The following is a 25,331-nucleotide window of genomic DNA, read 5'->3' on the forward strand; positions in this document are numbered from 1 at the left end:
GCGCGCTGGGCCGCGTCGGTTGGCACTGTCGCCATGGCAACGGCGTGCCGGAAGCGTCCTCGCGGGTCCGTCGACCGAACCTTCCGGGTGGAACGCTCGAGCGCGCCGCTTTGGTTCCTGAGGCGTCGCAGAGCGGCGCCATAGAGAGGAGCGGCTAGAGCAGCGGGAGTGCGTCGCTCAAAAGGATCCGGCGGGGAACGCTTCCCTGTGCAGAGGCGGAGGGCTGGGAGCGATGGCGGCGGACGGGGAAGGAGGGCGCGCAGGCGGCAGCTGCAGGGTGGGAGAGCGCCCCCCTCCCCGGGGGGGGGTTTGCCAGGTGGTCTCCACTCCACTGCTGGCTGGGGCTGCCTGACAGGCGGGGGAGTGTGTGGAACTCCCTGCCACAGGATGTGGGGAGAGCTTGGAAAGGGGCTTGGAGAGTGATGGAGGGAAAGCCCCTCACAGGTGGCAGGCCCTCATGGGTGTGTGTGATTGGCCTGTGGAACTCCCTGCCACAGGTTGTGGGGGTGGCACCTGAGGGCCTGGATGCCTTTAAGAGGGGATTGGATGGAGGGAAAGCCGGTCACAGGTGGCAAGCCCTGATGGGAATGTGCATGTAATTAGTCTGTGGAACTCCTTGCCACACGATGTGGGGATGGCCTCTCTCCTGGGTGCCATTGAAAGGGGCTTGGAGAGACTGATGGAGGAAAATCCCATCACAAGTGACAAGCCCTGATGGGTGTGTGCAACCTCCCCTTTCTAGAAGTGGGCTCCTTCAGATGCAGGGGAAGACACCAGGGCGCAGGTCTCTTGCTGTCTTGTGTGCTCCCTGGGGCATTGGTGGGCCATTGTGAGATGCAGAAAGCTGGACTACATGGGCCTTTTGCCTGATCCAGCAGGGCTCTCTGATGCTCTTGGCCTGTGGAGCTCCCTGCCACAGGATGTGATGATGGCATCTGACCTGGATCCCTTTAAAAGGACAAATTTCTGGAGGAAAAATCCATCACAGGTTACAAGCCATGATGGGTCTGTACAACCTCTTAGTTTCAGGAGGCTGTCTCTGAATGCCAATGCAAGGGAGGGCACCAGGATGCAGATCGCTTGCTGTCTTGTGTGCTCCCTGAGGGATCTGGGGGGCCACTGGGAGACACAGGAAGCTGACTAGATGGGCCCTGGGCTGATCCAGCAGGGCTCTTCTGATGTTCTTATGCAGGTGCCGCACTGAAGAGCTGGTGTGGCTGAGAGGCTGAGCTGCGAATCAGGACCTCTCTGCCTTGCCTCTGAGCTCTCATTGTAGCTGGCTTTAGGAAAGCCACTGCTGCACCTCTAAAGACTCCTGCCAGCAAGGAAGGGAGGGAGGAAGAAAAGGAGCCTTGTATAGTGTTACCAAAGGGGGCAGAGTGCCTCTATCTTTAACCATGGTATAGAAGAGAGAATTTTGGCATGGAAGGGTTAAAAAAGCTGCACCTGCCAAAATTCCCTTCTATACAGTGGTTAGAGGCACTCTGTCCCCCTTTGTATCTGGTAATCCTAGCCTTGTAGACACCTAACATCCAAGAGAAGGCCTCCCTGCGCACTTGATGATGTTCCTTCTTGATATGACTGTGAAACTGCGTTTATCTTGGGCTGCAGGCCTACCCTTCTTTACTTGGCAGTGTGCCCCACAGTGAACCCAGAGGAACTTCCTTCTGAGTGAACATGCATCATACTTGCATTGCACATTAAGCATTCTCATGAGGCATGAGAAGGGAGATGGTTTCTGTTGGAAAGTCACCCAGAACTGTATCTTCAGCTAAGATAAGCTCATAAAGGGTGAGGCAACAGCAACCATTTGTTCCAGGAGCTGATGACCAGAGGTTGCTGCCTCCAAGTAGAGGCTAATAATAGGCATGGGTAGGTCTGTCCTCCTTGGATGGAAGCTGCAAATTCTGAATGTTGTCCCAGCGATTCTGTGAGAGACTTGTATGGAGGGATGTGTCTGTTTTTCCTGGCAGTTTTGGCCTCATGTGGCGCTTCTGTTTTCGGCAGCTGGAGTTTGCTGTCCAGATGACCTGCCAGAATTGTGTGGATGCCGTTCGGAAGACACTGCAGGAAGTACCAGGTGATGGAAGCTGCTGGGCTCTGCTCAGCTCTGAGCACCAGCCCTCTAGTCTCTTGACTGTCCTGCCACTTACCTGATGTTGGATTGGCAGGGATGTGCAAATAGGCTGTTCCCCAGCAGCCTCCAGAGTGTGGAATTCTCCACACAGGACACTTCAGTGGAGTAAATATGCAATACAGACATTCTGGTGGTTGTGTCAGTGTCTGCCCCCACCTCCAATATTTCTCTTCACCTCTCTTTCCATCCAGGCCTTGAGGTGCTTCATATCCAGCTGGATTCCCAGAGTGTGCTGGTGGAGACCAGCCTCGGCACTGAGAAGGTTCAAGATCTTTTGGAAAGCACAGGGCGTAAGGCTGTGCTGAAAGGGATGGGGGGCACAGTGCCACGTAAGTCCCATTCCATCCCTTTGCTTTATAAGCCTCCCTCTCAGATTCCTCTGAGGCTCCCTCTCGGTCTTGGTCTTCCCCATCTGCAATATGGGGATAATTATATTTTCTGACATTACAAGGTTTCAATCAATCAAGTCTTTATTACGGTCGCAGATACAGCATAAACCTTACAAGGCTGGTAATACACTTGGCACTCTTAAAAAGCACTATACACTTTTAAAAGTTTAAAGTGGTGTTATTGGATAGATGTGCATCTGCAGTCATGACTTTGGTCCCAGCTTTGCTGTAGATTCTCCTATTCTTGGTTCTCCATCTATCAAATGGAAGTTTTTTTGGGGGGGCGGAGGGGTTTATTCCAAGGGCAACGTGCATGTGAGTGAGAAACATACCACTCAGCTGTAAAGGAAGCACAAGCTCCTGTTCTTCCCCATCTTCTCTTGTAGGGCCACTCGGTAGTGCTGCTGTGGCCATGGTGTCTGGCCCTGGATTGGTGCAGGGCGTGGTGAGGTTCTTGCAGCTGTCCCCAGAGAAATGCCTCATTGACGGCACCATTGATGGCCTGGAGCCCGGGCCTCATGGCCTGCATGTTCATGAGTATGGGGACGTCACCGATTCCTGTGACAGGTGAGAGCTGCCGATGGGTGACAATTTTTTGTCTTTGTTTGACTCCATGTCCAAATCCTAAATTTTGCTCTCTCGACACTCAGCTGTGGGGATCACTTCAATCCCGATGGGGAATGCCATGGGGGCCCACAGGATGTCCATAGGGTAAGTCATGGTATCGCCATAGAAACCCTCTCTTATGACAAATTAGCAAATTGGCGGTTCTGGCATTTTTTCTGGGGATGTTTAAAAATTCTCTTCTGAGCTGTTAGCAGTTTTTCACTGTTTCGTGATTTTTGGAAGGTGTCCATGTATCGAGTAGGAGCTGCTTTCTGCATGGTCAGGCGCTGACTGGCAGCAAGCAGACAAGGGGTCTTTCACAGTCTTACCTGGAGGTCCCAGGTTCAATCTTGCAGCTTGGGATTGACCTGCATTCAAAGCAGGGGTTATACTACAGAGCAATGCCCCCCTCCCAAGTTATACTGTAACTGGTTAAAAACCAGTTAATTTTTATCAATTAATGGATCAAAATTTTCATCATACCAAAATCTGTGTACAGGTGCCCCCCCGTGTGTACTTAGATCTATATTAAATTGATTTGGTTTATTAAATTGGTTTGATTTAAATATATTGATTTAAAGCAATATATTTGATTTGGTATATTTGATTTGGTTTGATTTGGTATATTAAATTGGTTTGATTTAAATATATTGGTTTATTCTCTATTTCAAGAACAGGACAGATCAAAAATAGTCTCCCAAAAAGCAACAAGAAAGTGCCCTAAACAGAATAGCAGTACAGTCCTAAGCATGGCTGCTCAGATGTAAGCCCCATTGTATTCAGTGGGGCTTACTGTCTAGTAAGTGTGTTGGGGATTACAGTCTTCACCATTTAAATTAAGACCCTACTCAGTACTGCAAGCCCTTGGGAATGAAAATTGGGCTACCCCAATTAATCAACTCAAGCTTTAGTGTTGTATTGCCCTGCCAAGGAAAGCTTGTAGTCCTGACTTGTGGCCTCCCCTGAATCTTTGCATTGGGACAGACTAAAAATAAAAAATGTATTTTAGCCTCTTGCAGTGCAGGATCTGGGGTGATATTTTCCTTCCTGAGCACTTTCTGCAAAGACAAAAGAGGGAAGTGGGATTGAAGTATGGGTGGGGGTGCCTCTGCCTTAATCAAGGAGGGTCATTATTGATTGGATTGGAGAAGAAGATTTCTCTAACCTGCCCTAAGAGCAGCTCATAACCTTGTGCTGTTAATAGTCATTCTCGTCCTACCCCACCTGGCTCTAACCATACACTTGTGGCTCTGTTTCTAGCATGCCGGGGATCTGGGGAATATCTTTGCCACTGCCAGTAGGCGAGCTTCCTTTCGGATGGAAAATGACCAGCTGAAGGTGAGGCTTTTTTGAGTAGATCACTGATGATTGAGTAGATGGTCTGATGACTGAGACCGTTAAAGGGCTTGGGGGGAAGCTTTGGGTCACTCTGTTCCCGAATGGGCGCAATATTCGTTGGATGGCGGAGAGGCAAAACAACAGGTCAGGAGAATTCAAAGGACTTCTGAAAAGAAAAGCTTTTTACTTTGTTTACAAACGGGACCACCACAAAGAGGTGATGGACCCTGAAGGGTTACAATGATGCAGGTTTTATAGAGCATTCTGAATAGAGGAGGGGTACACAAGGGCACAGAGAGAGAGAGAGGGGTAAGCATCCTTGGAAAATAGCAAGTAATCAAACAATAGGCAAAATCAGCATCCATTATCAGTTTGGAATGTTTGGTAGGAAGAACAGGGTATTGTGCGTGGACAGGGTATTTACATACAGATGTCCATTACTGAAGGTTTGGTAATCAGTCACACCACTTTACCCCAGTCCTTTCAGGGTCTCTCACCCTTGGTCTATTTGTTTATTGCCATCTGTCCTTCCTTGGAGGCCCATATTTTGTGTACTTGTCTTATCTTGTTTAGCTAGCTTGTCTCAAAGAAGGAGGATGGTAGATGCTGACTGGTAGCATTCCTAAGCAAGGGTCAGAGAAAAGCCTAAACCATGGAAGCCTGATTTTGAAACCAGGCATTGTGGGTATCTTGGTATTTTGGGGACACTCTGTATTGACAGAACTGGAATTGATTTTTCCCCCCACACAATTTGTCCTGCAAATACCGCAAGTAGCTTGCGCAATCTACACCAAATTCCATCTCCTGTCCTTGGGTGTTGCTGCCAAAGTCAAGTTGCAGCAGCTTCTAATATGTCTGTGACATGGGTTGCAGTCTGCCCCCAGTTGCAGACTGCACTTGTGCTTCAGGGAGAGTTGTCATTCTCCCTCCTAGGAAAGCAACTTCATTGTGCAAAACACATACAAATTCCAGGCTGTGGAATTCCCTTCCTGAGGATTTGCAAAGTGCCTCTTCTCTGATGGTATTCTGGCAGGGTCTTGAGACACATTTATTTCAATTGGTTTTTAGTTAGGTCTCTGGGTTTTATTCATGAGATTTTACAGCCTTCCCCAAAGATGTTATAAGCTATAATTGGTTGCTGCTTGTCTGCTGGTTAGTGATCTATTGGTGGTTTTTACCCCTCACTTTTAGATCTGTCATCTAGTGAGCTATTAATTATACAATATTTTACAATTTTACTGTGTTTATATTGTAGTTTGCTTAACTTCTGTTCTGCAAGCTGCTTTGGGTTACCCTTTGGGGATAAGACAAGCATGACATAAATACTTTTGAATAAATAAATTACCTTAAATAAACTTTTTTTCCATGGGGTTGCTCAGCACTGGAGTGAAGGGGTTGATGTAAAGTGCCTCTCCAAGAGGCCCTTGTTAAAGGGCTGCATTACACCCTGTGCTGGAAAATTTCACCTTTTCTCCTTGAACCAAAGCCTCTCCAAAGAGGCTCTTCCTTTTGTGCCAGCAGAATTGTGACAACTGATAGCCCCTTCCTGTTATCCTGCCCGGGCTGTTGTGTGAGCTGTGTCAAAAGTGTTTGCAGACCAATGTGCCTTTTCCTTCCATTTGGCTTCTCAAGACTTGCAGAGGTAGTTCTGCAGGTGGAGATTTCTCAAGCCCTACTTACCCTCTCCTGCTTCCAATGGGGTGCTGGGATTTTTGTTTTATTTTTTAAAATTAAATATGTCCCTCTCTTTTCCACATACCAGAACTTGTATCATACTGGCCTTCCCTAAAATGTGGAGGGATGGGTGAGTGCGTGCAGGCAGACACCCATGCTATCTCTCTCCAATTATCCCATATCCCTCCGTTCCATCTAAGGGACCATTACAACAGCTAACAATCGATATAAATCATATATTTAGGCCATCGGAAAACATATCAACATGCACCATCTTTAACAACTATCATGAAGATTACCCTAAGACAGCAAACAAAGCACTTGAAGAGAGTGGCAGCCCAAATAAAAAAGATAAAGACAACAGAATAGGATCCAAGGAAGGCTACTAGGGAAGCAAATTTGTCTTTTGGTACCCTTCAAAAAACTGGTTGCAACTGGGCAAGCTGGACCTCCCAGAGGAGGGAATTCAATCATGGGTGCCACTACCAAGGAGTCCCTGTGTAGCAGTTCTGTTCCTCAGTTGCCTATCAGAGTAAATGCATTCCCCTGCTAGAATATGTGAAATACATCCCTTTGCTTATGTTGTTGGCCTGGCTGTTCCTTGGCCACCTTCTGTGGTGTTACTCACTAAAGTTGAACTGCTGTCCACTTCCTGTGGCTGGTGCCTTCCTGGCGAACGTTTGTAAACGTGCCGTAGCTCAGTGGGGCAGCCACGGACAACGGAAGTGACATACAGCAGATGCCTTCCCCGGTTCACATTTCTGGGTGCTGCCTCCAACCGCTTAAACGACAAGACCCCCCCCCCCGTTACTCTCTTTCCTCATAGGTCTGTGATGTCATTGGGCGCTCATTGGTGATTGACTCTGGGGAAGATGACTTGGGCCATGGAAATCACCCACTCTCGAAAATCACTGGAAATTCAGGGGAGAGGTAAGAAGTGGTGGGCCAAAGGTTTTCTTCTTGTGCCTTGCACGCTGAGAGTTGGAGAAGCAGCGTGTTGTAGTGGTTAGAGGAAGTCTTTCTTTCCGGCCTTTTTGTGGGCATCTCTCTTGGAAGAATTGCCACCAAACGCACAGGACCCAGGAGCTTGCTGGGACTTTGCTGCGCCCTTCCTTCCCCAAGCCAGGACTCTCTTAAAGGACCAAGCACTTGCCATTCTGCACTTGTGCATACTTTGCCCCCCTGCCCTAGCTGTTTCCACTTGGGGGGGGGGGGCTAAGCAGGGCTTTGCTGTGGAGCCAAGTAGCAGCTGCCATGCTGGAAAGTACCACTGACTGAAAAGCAGTAGGTTTGAGTATGGTTGAGGACCGGGGATAACCAGGTTTGAATCCCCACTGAGATCTGCAGTTCAGTGGGTGACTGTGACACCACACTTGCTCAGACCTGTGTCTTTTATACACCTGTCCGGGGCTGGGGCACCAAATCTGCAAGCATGTTTAACTTCAGGAAGTTGGTCTGGACTGTGGAGTGTTGCTATCGAAGAACATGAAAGGTGCTTCAGAAAAAAAGGGTGCTATTGGAAAAACAAACCCAGCAATAGGGGCCAAATAGCAACAGCAGGGGCCAAATCTTGGATGAGTTTGGGATATTCTCAGTTCTGATGCAAGCTGTGTGGAGCAGCAGACAACCCAGTGTCTTACCGCCATCCTTTCTTGGCTTGCTTTCAGGGTGGCTTGCGGAATCATCGCGCGCTCTGCCGGCCTCTTCGAGAATCCCAAGAAAGTGTGCACTTGTGATGGAGTCACCCTGTGGGATGAAAGGGAGCAGCCTGGGGTTGCCCATCGGCCAACCCCTCACCTCTAGAACATTCAGCTCTAGCTGTGCTCTCTCTGCTGCCAATTCCCTGTTTGGGCTGGGGCTTTGCCGGGTATTTGCACTTAGAGGGTCTAGCGTTCTTCACAGCATCACCTAGAGATGTTGTGGGGCAGACATATTTGTCAGATGAGCAGTCCTCTTAAGTGGTGGGAATAAAAGAGCACAGTGACCCTGGGAACGTCAGTCTTGTCTAGAAACATTCCAAAAACAAAAAAAATCTGCCTTTTTTGGGTTAAGGTAAAACTGGGCAGTGTTTTCCACACCTGAATCATTGAATGATTTTCATTTTCCCCCTTCTTGCCCTGCTCACCCATACCCCCTGGCCCTCTGTAGCATGCTAAGAGGTCTGCCTCTTGTTTTTCTGTAACAAAGGATTCTGTGCCTTTAAGAGGTGCAGGTCAGACAAAGTCAGTAGGTGCAGCTTTGAGGCCATGCACCCAGGGAAGTAAATGGATTGGATTTCTGGATGTCATGCTACTCTTAAAAGCACTGGAAACCTGCTGGGAGCAAAAGAACACTGCAACTCCTCAGTAATGGAGCAACATAAAAGGCATGAAAGAGCCCTCTTGGGCAAGTGCATTAATAGATTTACTCTCTCATTTTAGTTTTATTTTTTTTAAAAACTTTGTGAGCAGAGGTCTTGCTGTTCTGTAGAAAATAGTTGTTGCAAAGTTGAGCTGCATCTGAACAGGGAGTTGGGGGTACCATCCCAAAGTGCCTTTTTCCAGGTGTGTGTGCAAAGGGCCATGCTCATTTCAGACATGCTTGTTTGGATTTGTCTTTCAGAAACTCTGCTGTCACAAGCTAGGAGGGAGGATTTAGGAGGACCCCTGTAGTCCTGCTACTCTGTCCAAACCCCCCCTCCCCCCTTGGTTGTTCAGCTCCTATTCAGCTAAGGTAGCTGATGCAAACAACCCCTTAAGTCACAGGAGCTTCATCAGGGAGGGAAGACTTCAGCTGCATGTACACAAGCATGTCCTGCAAATAAGTTGTGGAGAGTTTATTCAGCTCTTATGATGGCATAGGGTGTGATTGTGTTGTGTTTGTGGCTGGTGTTCTAAGGCGGGCAGAAGTGCTGCAGGTGTGCCTGTCTTCACTCAGGTGTGCATTTTCTAGGCCTGTCCCTTGTGCTTTTATGGCAACCATTAAATCTCATTACCTTCTTATCAGCTGTCCAGTCTCTTCTTGGAGATCTAGTCTGGGTTGAGGGAAATCACTTGGGTGGTGTTGTGGTGCTCTGCACCCATCTTTTGCCTTTGTGTCTTGCTGGTGGGCTTCCCTGCTGCATTGGGGTGGCCACTGTTGGAGCCAGAGCAGGCTTGCATGTGCCCACTTGATGTGAGCTGGTAGGCTGCTTAGTGTTTATGTCACTGACCTTCGAGGTTACCTGAAACGAGACAAACCAGCCACTTCCAAATAACCTCTCTGGCTACGTTTCCTCCTCGTGGGGGCAGTTCCACACAAGGGGCCTGCAATCCCCAGTCGCCTTGAGGTGCTAATGCCGCCTTTTTCATCTCCCAGCACACTGTAAGGCCCTAAAATGGTCAAGGCAACACTCAGGTTTTGAACCATCAACAAGGCCCACCCTGCTGCCAGTGGGGGTCCCATCCCCCATTGGCCCTCCCCATAAATGACCTTCCCCCAGAGTCCTGTGGCCCACCCGTGACACGCCTGGGGCACAGGGGCTGGCAATGGCTGTGTTGATGCTTAACCACCTCCTTGCCTTCGATGCAGTCAGCAGGGGACCACTGGGGGGGCTGCCGGGCTGGTTCTCCCCTCCGCCATGAACACAGTGGGGATGGTGGGCGAGCTAGCCTCAGTCTTCCCCACCTGTGAAAGGGGTAGAAGGCCGGACTGCTCTTGGAAGGGCTTCTATGCAGGAGGGGTTTGGAGAGAGCCAGGCAGCCTGCTGCCCTCCCTCTGGTCTTGCCTGAGGGGTGCAGAGCAGCTGCACTGGCAGGGCGCATGCGCAATGCCTGCATTTATGCCCTGGAGAGCAGCCAGACTGGTGGCCAGAAGCGCGCATGCGCAGTGTGCCGGCTGCTCAGAGGGGTGCGCCTAGAGACGGGCGAAAGTTTACGCATGCGCGTCCGCGGCGCAAGCACTGAGCTGAACACGGAAGGCAGGAGAAACGTAGAACGGCTGGTCCGCATGCGCAGTGCTGATGCAGAGCTGGGTGCGCGCGCGCGCTACGAGGAAGGCAAGGCGCATGCGCAGCATCTCCCTTTCCTCCTGTTTGGGGAGATGGCCCGCATGGGAGGAGGCGTGTCGGTTGGCCCACATGCGCAGTGCTGGCGCAGAGCAGGACGCGCGCGCTTTGGGGGTAGGCAAGGCGCATGCGCAGCGTCCCTCCCCTTTCCACGGCAAACGGGCGGTAGTTGCCCGCATGCGCAGCGCAGGGCGCGCGCTCCGTGGAAGTCGGGGCGCATGCGCAGCGCAGGGCGCGCTTCGTGGAAGGCAGGGCGCATGCGCAGCGCGTCTTCTTTCTCCCTGCCTCAGAGCGCGGCCGCCATTTTGTGCGCCCGCTTCGCCCGCGGCTCGCTAGGAAGGGCGAGCCGAGTGGTGCCGCCGCCTGCCCGCCCGCCCGTCAGCCAGCGCCGCCGCCGCCGCCCATGGGCGTGAAGCTGTTCGTGGGCAACGTGCCCGAGGAGGCGTCGCAGGTCGAGCTGCGCGAGCTGTTCGAGGCGGCGGCGGAGCCGGGCGAGGTGCTGAGCGTGGCGCTGATGAAGCAGTTCGCCTTCGTGCACGTGCGCGACGAGGCGGCGGCCGAGCGCGCCATCCTGAAGCTGAACGGCCACCCGCTGCACGGCCGCCGCGTGGTGGTGGAGCCGTCGCGCCCGCGCCCCACGCACACCGTCAAGATCTTCGTGGGCAACGTCTCCGCCGCCTGCACCAGCGCCGAGCTGCGCGTGCTCTTCCAGCAGTACGGGTCCGTCGTCGAGTGCGACGTCGTCAAAGGTAGCCGGGCGCCCGTGGAACTCCCCGCCACTGGATCCTGGACAGACCGGCGGCGTAGCTAGAGGGGGCGGGGCGCTAAGTTTTGCAGGGACCCCCGCAGCGGGCAAGCGGCCCCTCCCTCTCCCCTGGGGAGCCATTCGCCTCCGCTTTGGCCCCCCCCGCCCAAATGGTTCCAAAGGAAAGGGGAGGAGCCGCTTGCACGCTGCGGGGAGGCTCCCCGCAAAACATAGTGCTCTCCCCACTAGCTACACCACCAGCCTGTGGAACTCCTTGCCACGGGACGTGGTGATGGCGCCTGGCCTAGGCGCCTTTCAAAGGGGGTTGGACAGTTAATGGAGGAAAGTCTATCCTGGCTGACAAACTGTGCTGGGCATAGGCTACCTCCTCATTTTAGACAAAGGCTGGTGCAGGGGAGCAGTCACAGGCACAGGTCTTTGTGTGCTCTGAGGGATCAAGTGGGTCCCAGGAAGCTTGGCCTGATCCAGCAGGACTCTTCTGCTGTTCTTATGTTTTTTTCCCCCACCCCTGTTGCTGCCTCTGAATATGAAGATTCTGCTTGCCCCCCTTTTCTTGTGCTGGGGTAGGCTGCCTCTAATCATGGAGGTTCCACTTGCCTCCTCATCTCTTTTTCTCCCCTTACAGTCAGTTATGCTGGAGACCAGTCGGCAGAATCTTTGAACATGGTTTGGAGGAAAGCAAACAGGCTGGCAGACATTGCTTTCCTCTCTCTGCCCTCGGGAAGCGTGTTCTCTAGGACAGCGGTCCAAACATTTTCGTGCCATGAGTCAAAAGTTTGAGACTGGTGACCCACCATCAATCCCGCTCCCTCCCAGGACTCTGTCCATTCACCCCGTTGGCACCCACTCCCTGCCCTCATAATACTCTTCCAGCACTGGTCATTGTAACCTAACTTCATCATGAAGCCTGGTCCTAGTGGAAGTCATCTTAGCCCAGTTGCTAAGGATCTGAGGTACCTGAAGGGGTGCACCAGATGCCTCTCATTGGTAATGCTTTGATGCAATGATCTTCAACCTTTTTCATTCGAAATAAGTTTCTGCGACCCCACAACTGAGGCTTCATGCCTCCATTGGAGTTCCAACACTGCTGTAGGACACTGAAAGGAAGAGCATCATTTTGTTTTCTGCTTCCTCCCTCCGCTGCTAGGCTGCCTCTGGACGTGGAAGCCTCTGGACGTGGAAGTTCTGTTTGTAACAAGTTGCCTTTTGACTATCAGAACTCCATGGTTTGGAGCAGAGCCAGAAGTTTGACTAGTCCCCTCTTCTGGGCCTGACAGCAATGGCATCTCTTTCTCCATTCTTTTCCCTTGATACAAAGAAAAATCTGTTACTTACAAATAGGTTGGCTCTTAAAATGGAAGTTTCTGATGGCTGCATTCCTAGTTAGTCGCTATTAACTGTAAAGCTCCTTTACCTGAGTGATACCCAGGACAGATTGCCTCCCTCTCTACTCCAGGCAGCTTCTTCTTCTTCCTCTTCTTCTTATTATTATTAACAACAGTCCTTATCTCTGGGGTATTGAAAGAACAGCTCCTCTTTCTATAACCCTCCCCATAAATCTAATAGTTGTGGGTGGACTGCCTGTGAACATAAAAGCTCCGTTCCTACTGCAGTCATTAATTTGCCTCATAATTTAGTCATTTTGCTATATTATATCACTTTGTGAACATTTTTGGTTGGTGTACATATGTATACAAAGTGTACATACTTTGGCAGTATGTAATTGATTACTAAGGCCTTGTTGAGGGCAGAGCCAGGGCATTTAGTTCTCTCTTCAGTTTCTTTGCATATGGGGATTCTGTTCCAAGTTGATCCCCATTTATTGCAAGGACTCCCTGTCTTGAACCCCAGCCAAGAGGGGTCACTCCCATCCTGATGAAAGGCAACCGGACTGCCACCCCTGTTGCCCATCTTAATACTTTGGTACTCAAGTGTTTGCTGCTTGTGTACATGGAAGTTTTGGTGTCTAGCGAGTACATACTAAGGGCACAATCCTAACCAGATCTACTTGGCTTACTCTCAGGAAAGTGTGTTAGGATTGCAACATAAGGGCCTAATCCTCTCCAATTTTCCAGCGCCAGTGCAGCTGTGCCAATGGGGCATTAACTGCATCTTGTGGTGGGGCAGCAGTCACAGAGGACTCCTTAAGATATGGGAGCATTTTTTCCTTTACCTTGGGGCTGTGTTGCGGTTGCACCGGTGCCGGAAAGTTGGATAGGATTGGGTCCTAAGTGACCTGTGTTCTGTTAATTGTTCCAGTTCATAAGAATTGCCTCCTTGAGGCAAACCAGAGGTCCAACTCCACCAGCCAAGGAGCCCTAAAATTCTAATAAGCAGGACATGAAAGCGATCGCATGACCTTTTTGCTCACTCCCCCACCTGCTGTTCCATCCCCAGCGCATCTGGCATTTCAAGGTATTGGGCTCTGAACATGGGAGTTTCGTTTAGCTTGAGTAAATGGCCCGTACGCGTTGTCCTGTTGATAGATCCATTCTCTGTGAGTGTTGTCTAGTCTTTTGTTTGAAACCGACTTAGCTAATGACCACCACCTCAACTTGCTTGCATACTTGAGACACGCCACCCCTTTCTTGCCTGTCACAGTGGGCGGAAGGAAGAAGTGGGATGCTTATGAGAAAGGCCACATACCTCCTTGAAAGTGCTGCTTCAGTTGATGGGGCAGAGAAGGCAGGTGAGAAGCAGCACCTGCCCCCAAGTACCATCACAGTGTGGGAACGTCACCCCCTCAATTCCTTCTGGAATAATGAATCACGGCGGGTTTGCTTTGTGTAGGGGATTTTGGTGGAGTAATTTAGGCCCATCTGTGGGTGAGCACAAAAATTCTGGCTTGCAAAAAGGAACCCCTGGCAGAGCAAAGAAGCTGACCTGTCATAGACTTAAATCTCCTTCCTCCATCACTCCTCATTGGTACCTGTTATGAGGGCAAATGCTATTTTATTCTGTGTCTCACTGAACTGTGGAGGCGGGGCGGGGGTAATCCTGTATTTGCGCAAGATACAGCATCTGGGTAAGACAGCAGTGCTTCCTCCAGAATTTCTGACCCGTAGCAACTTTCATAAGCTCTTACCGTGCCTCGTGCATTGTGATGAAAGATTCAGAGCCCTTTGGTGTAAGACAGATATTTACTTCCAATACTTACTGCAGCAGTTTCCAAAGTGTGATGATGCCTTGGGGCATTGTTAGGCACTTGCCAGGGTGTTGCAGGTTGTCCACTGCTGGCAGGTAAAGCAAACAGTGGCAGGAGGCTCAGCAGTGGGTAGAGCTGTAGTGCATGAAAACTGCATGCTGGGAAAAGCCCGTCCACCCTGATCCTCTTACCACTATTTTGAGGCTTGCGGCACCCTCCAGAACCAGAAGTAAGTGGTGGTGGTGCCACAGCATTTTGCATCACTGCCACTTCCTTCTGGGTTCCAGTGTCGTTGCAAGCTGGGCAAATTTGAGAAGCGCTGACCTTGAGGTAGCCGCCTCCCCACCACACACATGCTGCAATTTCCTAGCTATTCACACACTTTTTCACCTGTATCAGATGGAATGTGATTTGATTAAAAAGATTAGCTCTCCCCTCAAATATGGCAGTAATTAATGGTTTTGAACCTAAATGCTGAAAGAATTCTCCATCAATGCATCCTCCTCTGGCAACAAAGCCATTGTCAAGGGCCAGCCTCTAGTTTCAAAAGCAATCCAAATGGAAATCTATACAGTATTCCTTATTTCCTGTTGCTACTTCTCCAACAATGCTAGGGTACAATGGCATGGTGTGATGTGTTCAGCTTCCACCACTAGTCAAAGAGCAGCTTCATTCTCAGGCTTCCCCGAACGCTACCCATCTGTGTTGGTTATTTCAGTAGCCAAAGGCTGCAGTTCCAGAACTGTTATGTTTTGGGATGTGTGAAATAGATGCTACACCCACTTTAGCCCTCACTGTCTCATGTTTTCTGACTGTATTTTTATTCCAACCTTCTTTCAGGGTAGTGCAGTGGTTCCCAAACTTTTTCGATTGGTGGCTCCCTTGACCTACTGGGCCATTGGCTGTGGCTCCCTGTTAGGGCTACTATCCTATACATAGAGCAGCAGGTTTTTCATGAGGATTCCGCGGCTCCCCTGCCTGGTTTCTGCAGCTCCCTGGGGAGCCGTGGCTCATAGTTTGGGGACCATTGGGCTAGTGTATGCGGCACTCTTTCCCCATCTTCTTGTTGTTTCCACTCAAAAATCCCTGTGAGGCAGGTTCTGCTGTAAGTGGCCCAAGCCCACCCAGTGAGTGCCAAAGTGCTGAGAGGAAAGTCAGACACTAATAATGAAACCACAAGGATTTGAACAATTGCTGATTAAGTTGGGCTTCTTCCAGGAAGTCTTCCTGTTGCGCACTGCTCCATTACTTCCTTGAGCGACAATCCTTGTCTTGGGCAGACACTCCCTTTAGAGTTCCCCCGGCTCTGCCGTAACATCACAGAACCTGGCGTTGCATTGTGCAGTACAGAACAGTCGCTTAGGGGTTCCTGCCTCTTCAGCCTGCACCGTCACTAAGTGGGCCAGGGAGGGGTTCATGAGTTGCATTTCCAGGAAGCAGTCTGGAAGGGCCGTGGAAGCTTGTTCATAATGTGTCCTCCTGGTTGCTGCTTTTCAGACATTTTCTGCAGCTTCTCCTTTTCCCCCAGGACTTCTAAACACATCAAGAACTGTGGCATTGCTCTAGGCATCCACTTTTAGGGATGGGGTACATGGATAGGGGTACAGGGGTACATGGCCCTGGTGCCACTCTCAGATAACTGGTCAGGGGGTGAATTTCTCGTCCTTAGAGGTGGCTGTGCTCCTTCTTGGTGCTGCTAAACTTTTTCACACTGTCGGGTTGCATTTAGCATTTGTTATCTGAACCTGTGTTTGCTGAGCTTCATGCAAGATCTTCCACAGTCCTTCCACACAACAAAGTGCCTGTTTATTCCTACCCCCACCCCGAGTAGGGAGAGGCTGCCCATTTTAGTCTGGATCACTGAGCTGTTGAAAGTATTTAATGTGGCTGAGAATAGTGGAAATATCTGATTTTCCCCTCCCTCATGTTTATACACTTCCCTTTGTTTAAGGGCTTTGTGGCTAAGCTGGTGGTTTGAACACAGCCGCTCCAGTCCAAGTCCAACATTAAGTCCAACACATTTCTTGTGATTGCATCATAGAGAAGCAGTTTGGCAAATAATGATTGGATGTTTCTGCCTTTTGTCCTGCTCCTTTGATAGGGGGTTGCATTAGATAACCATTTCAATTGTCTGGAACCATTGTGAGGGAAAAAGAATTCTCAAAGCATCATACTTTTCTAAAATGCATATAAAGCTGCAGTCTATGCACACTTATCTGGGAGTAAGTCTCATGGAATATTGTGAGACTCACTATATTCAGTGAGACTTACCTCTGAGTAAATGTGCATAGAATTTGCACTATCAAAGCCAAGGAGCAACTTTCTGATAATTGAGCCTTCAATCCATCCCACTGGGTACTTATTTCAAGCACCAAAGATTTAAAATTTGTTTTGTTTTGTTTCAGCTGAGTCCAGCCATGTTGGTTTATGACATCTGTTTAGCTGGAATACACAGGGAAACTTTAGATGTATTCACTGCTTAATGGCTTGTTCTGACAGTTCCCTAATCTTTGAATTTAATAGGACATGGCTAGCGTACAGGTCCCTCCTTGTCTGATTCTGCTTTGATGCATTTGGCTGGTAATATCCCCTGAAGAGTGGTGTTGGAGCCTGAGATTGTTGCCAGCCTGTGCTCCGTCTTGTTTGGGGAAAGCGAGCTGGGGAGGTCACATACAGTCAATTGTATTGAAGCGGAGAAGAGAGAGCATGGAAGTTCGTGTGGTTGGTTACAGGAGTAGACTTGCATTGAGATGAAGCAGATGTGCAGGGAGGAGTAAGATGAGGTTGAAGTCGGATACCTGGCCTGAAAGGTTTTAGGGAAGACGGGACAGCAGCTGTTCCCTCCGTTCTGGCGCTGAGTGGCAGAACTGCCTGCCTTTATTTCCCTACCACCAAGTACATAAGTTTCAGGCCTCTCTTGTATCCAGGCTGCGTCCAAGTAGATTCGGTTCCTGTGATTGAATGTCATGTGTTCCTTATTGATAACCCTCTGTCTGCTGCTTTATCAGACTTTGCGTTCGTTCACATGGAGAAGGAAGAGGATGCTAGAACCGCCATTGAACATCTTAATGGAAGGGAAGTCAAAGGCAAGAGAATTAACGTGGAACTCTCTAATAAAGCTCACAAAAGGGGGCCAGCTGGGCACGGTGGGCAACTGGGAGGCAGTGCTGACAAAAATAAAATACCAACTCTGGAAAAACTTCAGGCTAGGAGTGACGGCTTGAGAACAGGTGATCTTGGCTTCCCAGGAGCAGCTTCAGCTTATTCAACTCTCGAGTACGACTATCAGCAGCGCATGGGCAACAACAACATGACCAAATTTGACTCTCAAGACAGTCAGGCCAGGCAAGTCTCCCCCTCCTATTTTGGAAGGGACAGGAGTCCCCTTAGGCGCTCGCCAACAAGAGCGAGTTACGTGCTCCCCATGGCAGCCCAGCAAGCCTCCTACCGGGACCAGCCTTCAGCTTCCCTGGGAACATCCTACAGAGACCAGCCTTCAGCGTCACTCGGCATGGCTTATCGACCCCAGCCCACAACTGGGCAGGCAGCGATGTACAGAGCCCAGGCCTCCACCTTGCTTGGAAATGCGTATCGAGCCCAGTCGTCGGTTCCCATGAGCACCGCTGCGGCCCAGCCAGCAGCCTCGGCGCTGACCAGCTATGGTGCCCAGTCTGCAGCGGCCACATACAGCGCCCAGTCTGTGGCTGCTGCCGCCGCCGCCGCTTATGGGGCCCAGTCTGCTACTTCCCAAGTTTCCTCCTATGGGGCCCAGCCGGCTGCGACATATGCTGCCACTTATGGGGCCCAGGCTGCTACAACTTATGCAGCTTCCTATGGGGCCCAAGCAGCTGCTGCTCTCTCAGCATCTTATGGGGCTCAACCTGCAACAAGCCAGTCAGCCATGTATAGTGCCCACCCTCTCTCAGCACAGTCAGCTTCATATGGAGTCCAGCCAGCTGTTGGCCATGTGGCATCCTATGGGGCCCAAGCTGCATCTGCTGTGCCCACTGCATATGGGGCTCAGTCTGCAGCCAACTTGGCAGCTGCCTACAGTATGCAAGATGCAGCTGCTGCTGCTGCTTCCTATAAAACACAGCTCGGCGTTTCTATGTCGTCTGCCTACAGATCTCAAGCCTCCAACCCAGCAGAGGCAACCTATGCAGCTCAGCAGTCTGCTTCTGTACCCTTAGCAACAGGTTACCGAGCTCAGCCAGCATACAACGGGCTGGCTCAGGCTGCACAACAGGCCATCTCTTATTCAGCCATGGCTCAGCCAGACGCTTCTGGTCTCCATCCGCCATATGAACGCACTCGCCTCTCCCCACCACGTGGTAGCCGTGAGGACCTCTACCGAAAAGCAGCTGCAATGAATAAGAGGTATGCAGCTAAACCAGCGATAATGCTTTGCGCATCGGTCCATCACCCCTGCCTGAGAGTCTGGGTACACTTACAGAAGGGCTGTAAGGAATCCTTGCTCTGTGGTTTCTATTCCTGCTAATGCTCTTAAGTGGGCATTTCTCGGGCAGCAGGGTTGGTTGGGAGTGGGGTTCACTTATTCTTTGCTTCATGCTGGCTGGCCATTGGCTCCTCTCTGCCACTTCAGCTGATCTCTCAACCCTTTTCTGTGCTTTTCTCTTTGGTGGGAGGGGAGGAAATGTTGGCTGCACTCTGCTTTTCCCTCTCTGCACATTTCTGCAGATACATGTGCATACACATTTGTGAGACAAGGACTGGCTTGGAAACTGGGAAGTGAAAAACCTCAGGAAGTGTGGACAGGTCGTCATGTAGTGACCCTGCTACCTGGCCAGATTCTGCCACAAAGCAGGGGCATTAGGCTACTGAACCTTGACTGAGATTGTGGGTGAGGGTTGCACTGGCCTCACTCCTGGTAGGGTGATACAAGGTGGAATAATTCTTCCAATCCCAAGGAGGAACATTACTTTACTTGCACGGGGCACCTTACATTTTTACACACACACCAAATTCAGGTACTCTTGAGCAGTGATGTAATTGGGCTGAACTGGAGCTCAGTTGTGGAACACATGACGTAATGAGAGAGTGCCCAAATAAGCATTCAAATGCGTTTTCCTCACCTTGTAACTGCAGCACTTTTCCATGTGTTTGATTTGGAGAATCAGAATTCCAGGCTTGCGCATGAGTCCGTGTCCCATATAGAAACTAACCACTAGATGTAGTTGTGGCCTCCTCACTGCTTTGGGTCTCTTTCCTGACAAAGCGAGTGGTCTTTTCCCTGGGTTTTGAAGAACAGCTATGGACACTGCTTCATGTCATGAGGCAGAGCTGGACTATCTACAGTTCGTGCCTAGTGGGGCAGTGCAGGGATCCCATGGATCCCTTGGTCAGCTTCCCTTTTGCACATGCACTACCTCAGTGTTCTCTTCTGGGAGGGGGGGCCATCTCCAAAACAGCATGTGTAGTTGGGGCGTTGGCCATAAGCGTGCGTTTATTTATCAAATGTCTCTTCTCTTAACCAGGTACGGTTCTGACCTCTCAGATGATCGCCGTTTATCTGACCTCTCAGATTTCCGCCGTTTAGCAGACTCCCCCCACGCATACCGCCACTCGCCAACAAAGGGTCAACTGGATTTTCGCCGTCTCCCAGAGACACAAACCGAGTACGCCCGGTATGCGGGGGCCTATGGCGATTACTTGCGTAACGCACAGATGCAGCTCCATGCTAGTTACCAGCGCCGCCTGTAGGGAGTTGTTTTCTAGCTGTGTCTTCTGGGTTGGGGCTGCATCATCGCTCTGGTGCCCGCCGTTCGTGACACACTTAGCGTAACCCCCAGCTGCCGCGTCCTTGATGCGCAGGCTTTACCCTTTGATTTCAGAGTCACCTTTAGTCGTCACATTTCTTCCTGTCCTTTGTCATGGATGCCCTTGGCAGCTGGTCGCCTTAGTTCTTGAAGTATCTTTTGCTTTTTAATTTTTTTTCCTACACCAAGTAAAGGGTGTGTTAATTTACTTTATGTGGGAACAGGAGACCCTATTGCGCCTTATGTGGCCACCCAAGACATACAGTTCCCTAGGAGGGTCCTTTGGGTTGCCGTCTGTGTCTCTTGGAAGTTGGGCTTTGTTCAGCCTCAGGAGTGCTGCACATTGCCATGCATTCAGCCATTGAAAACCAAAGTCCCAGGGCGGCGGGGAGGGGGAGGCGGCAGCACAGTGTGCGTGTTTCCGGTTTCTTGGTCCTGCCTCCAAGTTCCGCCAATTAGAAAAGAACTGTTCCTGTACTGAAACCCTCATGTAATGTCCTTGCTGAAGGGAGTGCTTGGTGTCCTTTCCAAGTCCACTCTGGCGGGTCTGTGTAACAGCATCCTTTGTTGATTTTATGCCAGTTTTGAATCTGCAAGTCAGCCTGATGTTAGAAGTGGGTTTAGTTTTTTTTAACTGATTGTCAATAAAAAGTGGGCTGGATTGACAGTTTGGAAAACCAAGTTGTCTGGAGTATATTCCTTGAGTGGTTTGGTGGGGGGGGGGGGTGCTGTTCCTTCTATACTCAGGCTTTATCTCTCCTGAAGTGGACTACAGGTGAGTGATCAGCTCAGGACTGCCAAAAACATTCTAAGCTTCTACGAGCCAGCTTCTCGCCTCTCAGTGTCTGGAAGATTGACCAGTCTGGTGCTGCCTTTTAAACCAAAGACTGAAAGGAGGCTCTGCGTGTTGTGCCCCTGCAGAACAGAATAGGGGTCCTTTCTTAAACTCCTTTGTAAGTTGAAAAGGTTCTGTGCAAGACCTTGCCATTCCCTATGACCTGTTTTGCAAACGAGTCATGATCTTGGCAGGAATACTACTTTCCAGAGCCAAAACACCTTTCGCCTTTTATGATGTTGGGTTCTTCCAGTAATGGATCCTCTCATTAGAGGCTCATGGGAGAATCCTGTAAGGAAGGGAGAAGCCAGCCACTAAAACTCAAGCTGTGGGGAGAGTCCGGCCTGTGTTTGTGGGATTATGAAACTGTGAGTGGCTGAAGTGTTTGTGGTTAAGGGGTGGGGTTTGACTTTGCAACAGGTGGGACATATGACACATTGGATGCAGTCCTTACACAGAAACATGGAGCTGCAGGGGGGAATCAACTGGGCATCTGGCAGACCAGTAGCCATTGGCAGATGTGTGGTCTCTTCCCACATTATGGAGAGAAAAGTTTCTCCCTGTTCAGCACCTTGAAAAAATGTTCTTAAACAGCAATTCCAATTACAGTCTGATCAGTTTTTCCAAATAGGCACCACCACCTGCCCATGAGAATCTGAATATAACAGAGTGAAACAAAGAAAAAATGCTTGGAGCAAAGCAAAACGCCCTGCTTTTTGGTATGTTTCAAGTACCTAGATGACTGATCATTGTATGGCTTTTAATAGGATTCCACTTGCTAGGAAGCAGATTAAAATGTGCAAACTGTCTGTAATCCCTTGTCCTGTATCCATCGTTTGTTTGTAAGGCTGTAGCTTCTTGGGCAAATTCTTCCTCATGGAATCTACTCTCTTAGTTTCCAGCCGGCCTTGGCAGAATTACCCTGGAGCAGCCTTGAAGAAGCATGTTTGTCTTCAGGGAGCAATTTGCTCCATTGATAAAAAGTGTGTCACCTGCATATGCCTCGGTATGATAAATTTAATCTTACACATTATGGCCTCCCCCCCCCCCCATTGGTGGGTCTTACACTGAACTCCCCCAGAGGAGAGGCAGGTGGAAATAAGGGAATACTCCTTTCTCAGTTGCTTCCATATTTAGGTTTTCTGTCCACTAGTTTCCATAGCCCATGGGAACAAAGTAATTATAGGCAAGGAGTAATGACATATATTTTCCTCTCTGCCAGGGATATCTCAGGAGAGCATAGGAACATAGGAAGCTGCCTTATACCAAGTCAGAAGATTATTTTTCTTCAGTATTGCCAAGTGACTGGCAGTGTGTTGCTGTAGAGTTGTTTTTTTTGGGGGGGGGGGCTTTTCTAGCCCTAACAGGGACTGCTGCTTAGAATTGAACCTGGGAGCTGCTATAGGCAGAGTGGAGGGAGAGGTTTTACCACTGAGCTTACAATCCCTTCCTAAGTGCAAGTCTGTCACCAGAAAATGAGGCATGCGTGTTGGCTGTGGTGCTCTTTTGATCCCTTAGAGCAGGGGTGCCCAAACCTTGGCCCGGGGGCCACTTGTGGCCCTCGGGGTCCCCCAGTCAGGCTCTCGGGGAGCCCCCGGTCTCCAGTGAGCCTCTGGCCCTCCAGAGACGTGCTGGCCCAACACAACCACTCTCAGCATGAGGACAACTGTTTGACCTCCCACCTGAGCTGTGAGACGAGGGCTCCCTCCACTCTTTGCTGTTTCATGTCTGTGATGCAGCAGTGGCAGTGAAGGAAATGCTGGCCTTGCTTTGTGCAAGGCCTTTTATAGGCCTTGAGGTACTGCAAGACCTTCATTCATTCATTCAAGTTTCATTGCTAATATATTCATTTATGTAGATTTATTCAAATTTTAAATGTAAATTGATTCTTTTTTTTCCCTGGCCCCTGACACAGTGTCAGAGAGATGATGTGGCCCTCCTGTCAAAATGTTTGGACACCCCTGCCTTAGAGCATGCAGAATGCTGAGGAGGGTGTGGAGGCGGAGCTGTCAGCAATAGAACCTTGGGAATCATAGAGTAGTGTGGTTGTTGTGGGCAAGAAAGGAGTAGCTGGGTGAGGAAGACCCAGTAGAGAGGCAGCTGCTTGTTTACAGGTTTAGACAATACCTGGGCCAGTTTGTGGGGAGAGTTTTGCATAATTGGACCTTTGAAGTAGCTCACTAGCAGCCACAACCTTAACTTCATCCAATCTCAAGAAAAGCCCTAAATCCTGAGGTTCTGACCTTGCAGAGGATTCACTTACGGTGTGTTGCCAGTTCCAGCCATACCACAAGTCCTCATTTGTTCACAGTGGATGTTGAAGTTTGTGAGGTCTGTAGCTTCTTGAGTTGCCTCCTCTGCCTCTGAGAGGACTACACGTTAAGAAAAAGACTTTTTTATTATGAAGAAAATAAGTTATTTTTCCATCATGAGGCAATAACAGCATAACCATTGTTTAAATATAGAGAATTGCTACTCACTTGTAACACTGAGCCCCCCTGCTACAAGGAATCCTGTTGACGTGCTTTGTGGACATTAAGTCAACTTAATGTTGCTTGTATATCCTCAGGCCTTTGCTAAATAACAGTGGTATGAGCACTACTTCAGTCTCTTGTGCCCCATCTTTAATTTTGGGTGTTTAACAAAAAGCTGACTCATGCCTCCTGCTTTATACCCACAATAGCAAGGATGGAGTAGTAGGCTGCCACACAGATATCAAACTTGGCTGAGGAGAGCATGACTTACTACTCACATCAGTGCTGCCTCAGCCTCTTAAGATCTGAAGAGCCTGTGAATAGCATCCCCCATGCAGCTGGCATCCAGTGCTGGGAGAATCTTGGGCCAGGCCAGCTAACAGACATTCCATTTCCTCCCTCTTTTGAGAGGAGCAACAACTGGTTCTTCCTGGACTACCCTGATCTAAGTGAGGTTCCTGCTACAGCAGGGCCCACTTCTGGGTGCTGCATAGCCAAGAGAATTTCCTAGGTTTGGCTGTTTGCTTAAAGCAGGGCTTTTCAAAATGGGGCGTCATGACGCCCCAGCTTGTGGGCCCTGGCCTCTGCCCCCTTAAGGGACGGGGGCAGCCTGGAGGCAGCGAGGAGGCCCCAGGATTGTGCTACTCAGAGGGCTGCAGGGACTTGGGTGCACTTACCCAAGCCTCCTGGAACCTCCCTGGGGTTCAGGGAGCCCGGCGCGACCTTCTGCAGGGCTCCCCATACTGTGAAAGTTAAAAGCGGAGCGATCGTGCCCCGCTCTGCTTTCACTTGCACAGCTGTGGGGAGCCCTGCAGAAGGGTTGCGCCGGGCTCCCTGCACCCCGGGGAGGCTGCAGGAGGTTTGGGTAAGTGCGGCCAAGCCCCTGCAGCCCCCTGAGCGGCGTGATCCAGGGGATCATGCTGCTGCCTCCCCCCCCTCCGCCCCCGCAAGCACTTACAGTGGCTCAAACTCTCAACGAGAGTTTTGAAAACCACTGGCTTAAAAGGTCTGCTTTAGCAGTGCTCCAAAAGCAACAATACTTAATGCTACAGAAGAAACTGCTTCTCAGCAGAGGAAGTGACTTTCTCTTACCAATTCAACCCATGTGTTGCTTCCTGGCTAACAGTGTCAGGGGGCACTGTTTTCACCAAAACCAGAGAACAGCAATTGCTGCCTCAACAGTAGCAACTGGTAGCAGCAACAGCAGTGATGTCCTTTTGCTGATATGCAGTCCTCAACTGTGAGCTTCTAATCCTACATCACTGTCTGTTTTGGACACCAGTGTTGCCAGCACTGTCAGTGCACTGTTCTGACAGTTCCTACTCAGTTATGGTGGGCCACTGACAGACTAAATAAAGTGAAATATCTGTGGCAGGTCTTTGAAACTTGGGGTGCTTAAATACTGTCTTCAGATCATCCACATTCTAGTCACAACAGGGTGGAGGGGAGTCCTAAATAAGACTGAGCAGCTTCAGTCACAGTGGAACAAGTGCTTGTATGGTGCTGCCCTGAAGGGAGGGGGGAGAAAGTTAGTTTAACCAATAAAAATAAATAAATAATAATACAGGTATTTCTATACTGCCTTTCTTGGTCCTCACATTTCTCCTTAGACTTTATTCAAGGGGGTTTACATAGGCAGACAATTTTTAAATCCCGTAGGGATTTTTACAATTTGAAAGAAGGTTTCTATCTTTCAAGAAACCACAACATTCAGATGTTTCTTGATCTGGTCGCACATTCTGGCCTCCATCCTCCCACGCTCAGAGCAGATGGAACGGCTCAGCTTGTCAGCTGCTTCATGGTCGCAGGGTGCCCGTGGCCTCGAACTGGCGACCTGCGGATGTTATCTTCAGGCAAATGGAGGCTCAACCCTATAGACCAGACCTCCTGCCCATACCAACTGCTGTGACATGACTGCAGACAGATGCCTCCAAGTTTGTACTCTAACATTACGATCTCTCCCTATGCGGTGTGTTTTCAGTGTTGAAAAATCCAGTTTCACAAACTGCCATTAAAAGCTTTCGGAATGGCAGACATCACCACATCAAACAAGAACCTTGAGGCTACAAGAGTGGGACCCAAAACCGTTCTGAGAACACAGCAATGCCTACATGAGGCTGTCCCTGAATTGCTTGACAATTTGTGCCCTGACCTGGGCTTCGCTGG

General features: G+C 50.0%; 2 protein-coding genes across 2 annotated transcripts; both read left to right on the forward strand.

The window, feature by feature from the left end:
* The first annotated feature begins 194 nt into the window (after window positions 1-194).
* On the forward strand, window positions 195-9,125 carry CCS (copper chaperone for superoxide dismutase). Its single transcript, XM_066610346.1, has 8 exons — window positions 195-277; window positions 2,008-2,080; window positions 2,329-2,466; window positions 2,913-3,093; window positions 3,177-3,237; window positions 4,393-4,470; window positions 6,971-7,074; window positions 7,812-9,125. The coding sequence occupies exons 1-8, from the start codon at window positions 233-235 to the stop codon at window positions 7,945-7,947; spliced, it is 816 nt and encodes a 271-aa protein (XP_066466443.1). The 5' UTR covers window positions 195-232; the 3' UTR covers window positions 7,948-9,125.
* A 1,333-nt stretch (window positions 9,126-10,458) lies between these two features.
* RBM14 (RNA binding motif protein 14) lies at window positions 10,459-20,537 on the forward strand. The gene is made up of 3 exons (XM_066610419.1): window positions 10,459-10,917; window positions 17,088-18,456; window positions 19,575-20,537. The coding sequence occupies exons 1-3, from the start codon at window positions 10,572-10,574 to the stop codon at window positions 19,798-19,800; spliced, it is 1,941 nt and encodes a 646-aa protein (XP_066466516.1). The 5' UTR covers window positions 10,459-10,571; the 3' UTR covers window positions 19,801-20,537.
* The last annotated feature ends 4,794 nt before the right edge of the window (window positions 20,538-25,331 follow it).

The sequence above is a fragment of the Tiliqua scincoides genome, chromosome 15, assembly GCF_035046505.1.
Source record: "Tiliqua scincoides isolate rTilSci1 chromosome 15, rTilSci1.hap2, whole genome shotgun sequence".
Classification (NCBI taxonomy): Eukaryota; Metazoa; Chordata; class Lepidosauria; order Squamata; family Scincidae; genus Tiliqua; species Tiliqua scincoides.

Bases quoted from the DNA above. Each gene is read 5' to 3' on its own strand.
- CCS (XM_066610346.1), top strand. From the start codon at position 233: ATGGCGGCGGACGGGGAAGGAGGGCGCGCAGGCGGCAGCTGCAGG. The intron at 3,238-4,392 runs GTAAGTCATGGT...CTCTGTTTCTAG, and splicing joins GCCCACAGGATGTCCATAGG to CATGCCGGGGATCTGGGGAA. The intron at 7,075-7,811 runs GTAAGAAGTGGT...GCTTGCTTTCAG, and splicing joins ACTGGAAATTCAGGGGAGAG to GGTGGCTTGCGGAATCATCG.
- RBM14 (XM_066610419.1), top strand. From the start codon at position 10,572: ATGGGCGTGAAGCTGTTCGTGGGCAACGTGCCCGAGGAGGCGTCGCAG. The intron at 10,918-17,087 runs GTAGCCGGGCGC...CTGCTTTATCAG, and splicing joins CGAGTGCGACGTCGTCAAAG to ACTTTGCGTTCGTTCACATG. The intron at 18,457-19,574 runs GTATGCAGCTAA...TCTCTTAACCAG, and splicing joins GCAGCTGCAATGAATAAGAG to GTACGGTTCTGACCTCTCAG.